Below are 2,103 nucleotides of genomic sequence, written 5' to 3' on the forward strand. Positions count from 1 at the left end.
ATGATGTCCATGAACAGCAAACAGCCGCACTTCGCCATGCATCCCTCTTTACCCGAGCACAAGTACACCACCCTGCATTCCAGCTCGGAAGCTATAAGGAGAGCCTGTCTACAAACTCCACAGGTAAATTATCCCCCAAAAACTTCGACTTTGTCCTTTTTCGTGCCTCGGCTGCATGTCGCGCTGAACGCTGTCTGTGCGTAATAACAAGGGGTGCTCCAAGGCACATTCAGCCAAGACGCGCACTTAATGTTTTTTTCATGTATTCCACGGCAATCACTCCACGAGTGTTCTTTTTGAAAGCATGCTCACGCAAAGGCTGGCTTTGCTGTTTTTGTATTAATTTTTATGACTTGCCGCTTCTGAAGGAATACTCCGGCGGTGTGATGTGTCGCCAGAAGTCCCGACTGACAGATATGTTACATTTATGTTTTTTTCTTTTTTGACGTTTTCCTTTCTCTTTCTTCTCCGTGTCTTTCCCCTTTTCTTATCCATTCCGCACCCTTTCATTCTCCCCTCCTCTCCCCTTTTAATTTCCGCCCTTGCAGCTGCAGAGCAACATATTTGCGAGCCTGGATGAGACCCTGCTGGCCCGGGCTGAGGCGTTGGCGGCCGTGGACATCGCCGTGTCCCAGGGCAAGACGCACCCGTTCAAGCCCGACGCCACCTACCACACGATGAGCACCGTACCATGCTCGTCGACATCCACTGTTCCACTGGCCCACCATCACCATCACCATCACCACCACCACCACCAGAACCTGGAGCCCCCGGACATTATGGACCATATCAGCTCACCGTCCCTCGCTCTGATGTCCAGTGCGCACGACGGGACCGGTGGAGGAGGTGGCGGGGGCGGCGGAGGTGGCGGCGGAGGGCTCATCTCCACCTCCTCCCACCCGCACTCTCACATGCACGGCTTGGGTCACCTCTCCCACCAGGCTATGAGCATGAACTCGCCTCTCACCCACCACGGGCTCTTACCGGGCCATCACGGAGGGGGTCAAGGGGGCCCAGGGCTCACAAACACCGGACTCCCCTCCATCAATGACTCGGACACAGACCCAAGGGAGCTGGAGGCTTTCGCGGAGCGCTTCAAGCAGCGGAGGATCAAGCTGGGGGTGACCCAGGCGGACGTGGGCAGCGCTCTGGCTAATCTCAAAATCCCCGGCGTGGGATCACTGAGCCAAAGTACAATTTGTCGATTCGAGTCGTTAACTCTGTCCCACAACAACATGATTGCGCTCAAACCTATTCTCCAGGCCTGGCTGGAGGAGGCCGAGGGGGCCCAGAGGGAGAAAATGAGCAAACCTGACATTTTCAACGGAGGTGAGAAGAAACGCAAGAGGACCTCGATAGCGGCCCCGGAAAAGAGGTCTTTGGAGGCGTACTTCGCCGTGCAGCCTCGGCCGTCGTCCGAGAAAATAGCAGCTATAGCTGAGAAGTTGGACCTGAAAAAAAATGTGGTGCGAGTGTGGTTTTGTAACCAAAGACAGAAGCAGAAGAGGTTGAAATTTTCGGCCACTCACTGATGGGCGAGGAAAAGAAAAAAGAAAAAGAAAAAAAAAAAGTTGTGTGACTGAATTTGGGGACCAAGGGACACTAAGACACCATTTTCAGTCTTTTGTCTCCAGCGATTTTACACGTTGGTGCACAACGGGCTTTAGATACCCATTTTATGAGGCTTCATATATCTTGTTTATTTTCACGTTATCGGTGAATGTGAAGTATGCAAATAACAGATTACACAAATTTCGCTCAGTTGTTTCGAGGGGAAAGTTTAGCGACGTCGACATTGCCTTTTAAAACTCGTGGAAAGAGGTAATTTGCTTGATACTATAGCGAGTTATTTTCTCCGAATAGGCCTATTATTTGAAGTATAGCCATTTACGAATTACCTCATTGATTGTTGAACTGTGTTTTCGCTTTTTCGATTTTTTTTTTTTTTTTTTTTTGTCGTTGTTGGTATAGAATAATTCATGAATCCGTTCATTTATTCATCTGTTCATTTACTCTTATTTGGAGGCTGCTACAAACACAAATTCAGTTGCAAACTTTTATGGCTAACGAGAGAAAAAAAAAAGTAGGCCTGCATGAAATCCT

General features: G+C 49.6%; 1 protein-coding gene across 1 annotated transcript; it reads left to right on the forward strand.

Annotated features, from left to right (window-relative positions):
• Positions 1–1,532, forward strand: pou4f1 (POU class 4 homeobox 1). The gene is made up of 2 exons (XM_041936801.1): positions 1–123; positions 549–1,532. Exons 1-2 carry the CDS (start codon positions 1–3, stop codon positions 1,530–1,532), a joined length of 1,107 nt encoding a protein of 368 aa, XP_041792735.1.
• Positions 1,533–2,103: the final 571 nt, after the last annotated feature.

The sequence above is a fragment of the Chelmon rostratus genome, chromosome 1, assembly GCF_017976325.1.
Source record: "Chelmon rostratus isolate fCheRos1 chromosome 1, fCheRos1.pri, whole genome shotgun sequence".
NCBI classification, from domain to species: domain Eukaryota; kingdom Metazoa; phylum Chordata; class Actinopteri; order Chaetodontiformes; family Chaetodontidae; genus Chelmon; species Chelmon rostratus.

Excerpts from the sequence above, each read along its gene's own strand:
- pou4f1 (XM_041936801.1), top strand. The coding sequence starts at position 1 with ATGATGTCCATGAACAGCAAACAGCCGCACTTCGCCATGCATCCCTCT. Across the intron at positions 124-548 it reads CCTGTCTACAAACTCCACAG|CTGCAGAGCAACATATTTGC; the intron begins GTAAATTATCCC and ends CCGCCCTTGCAG.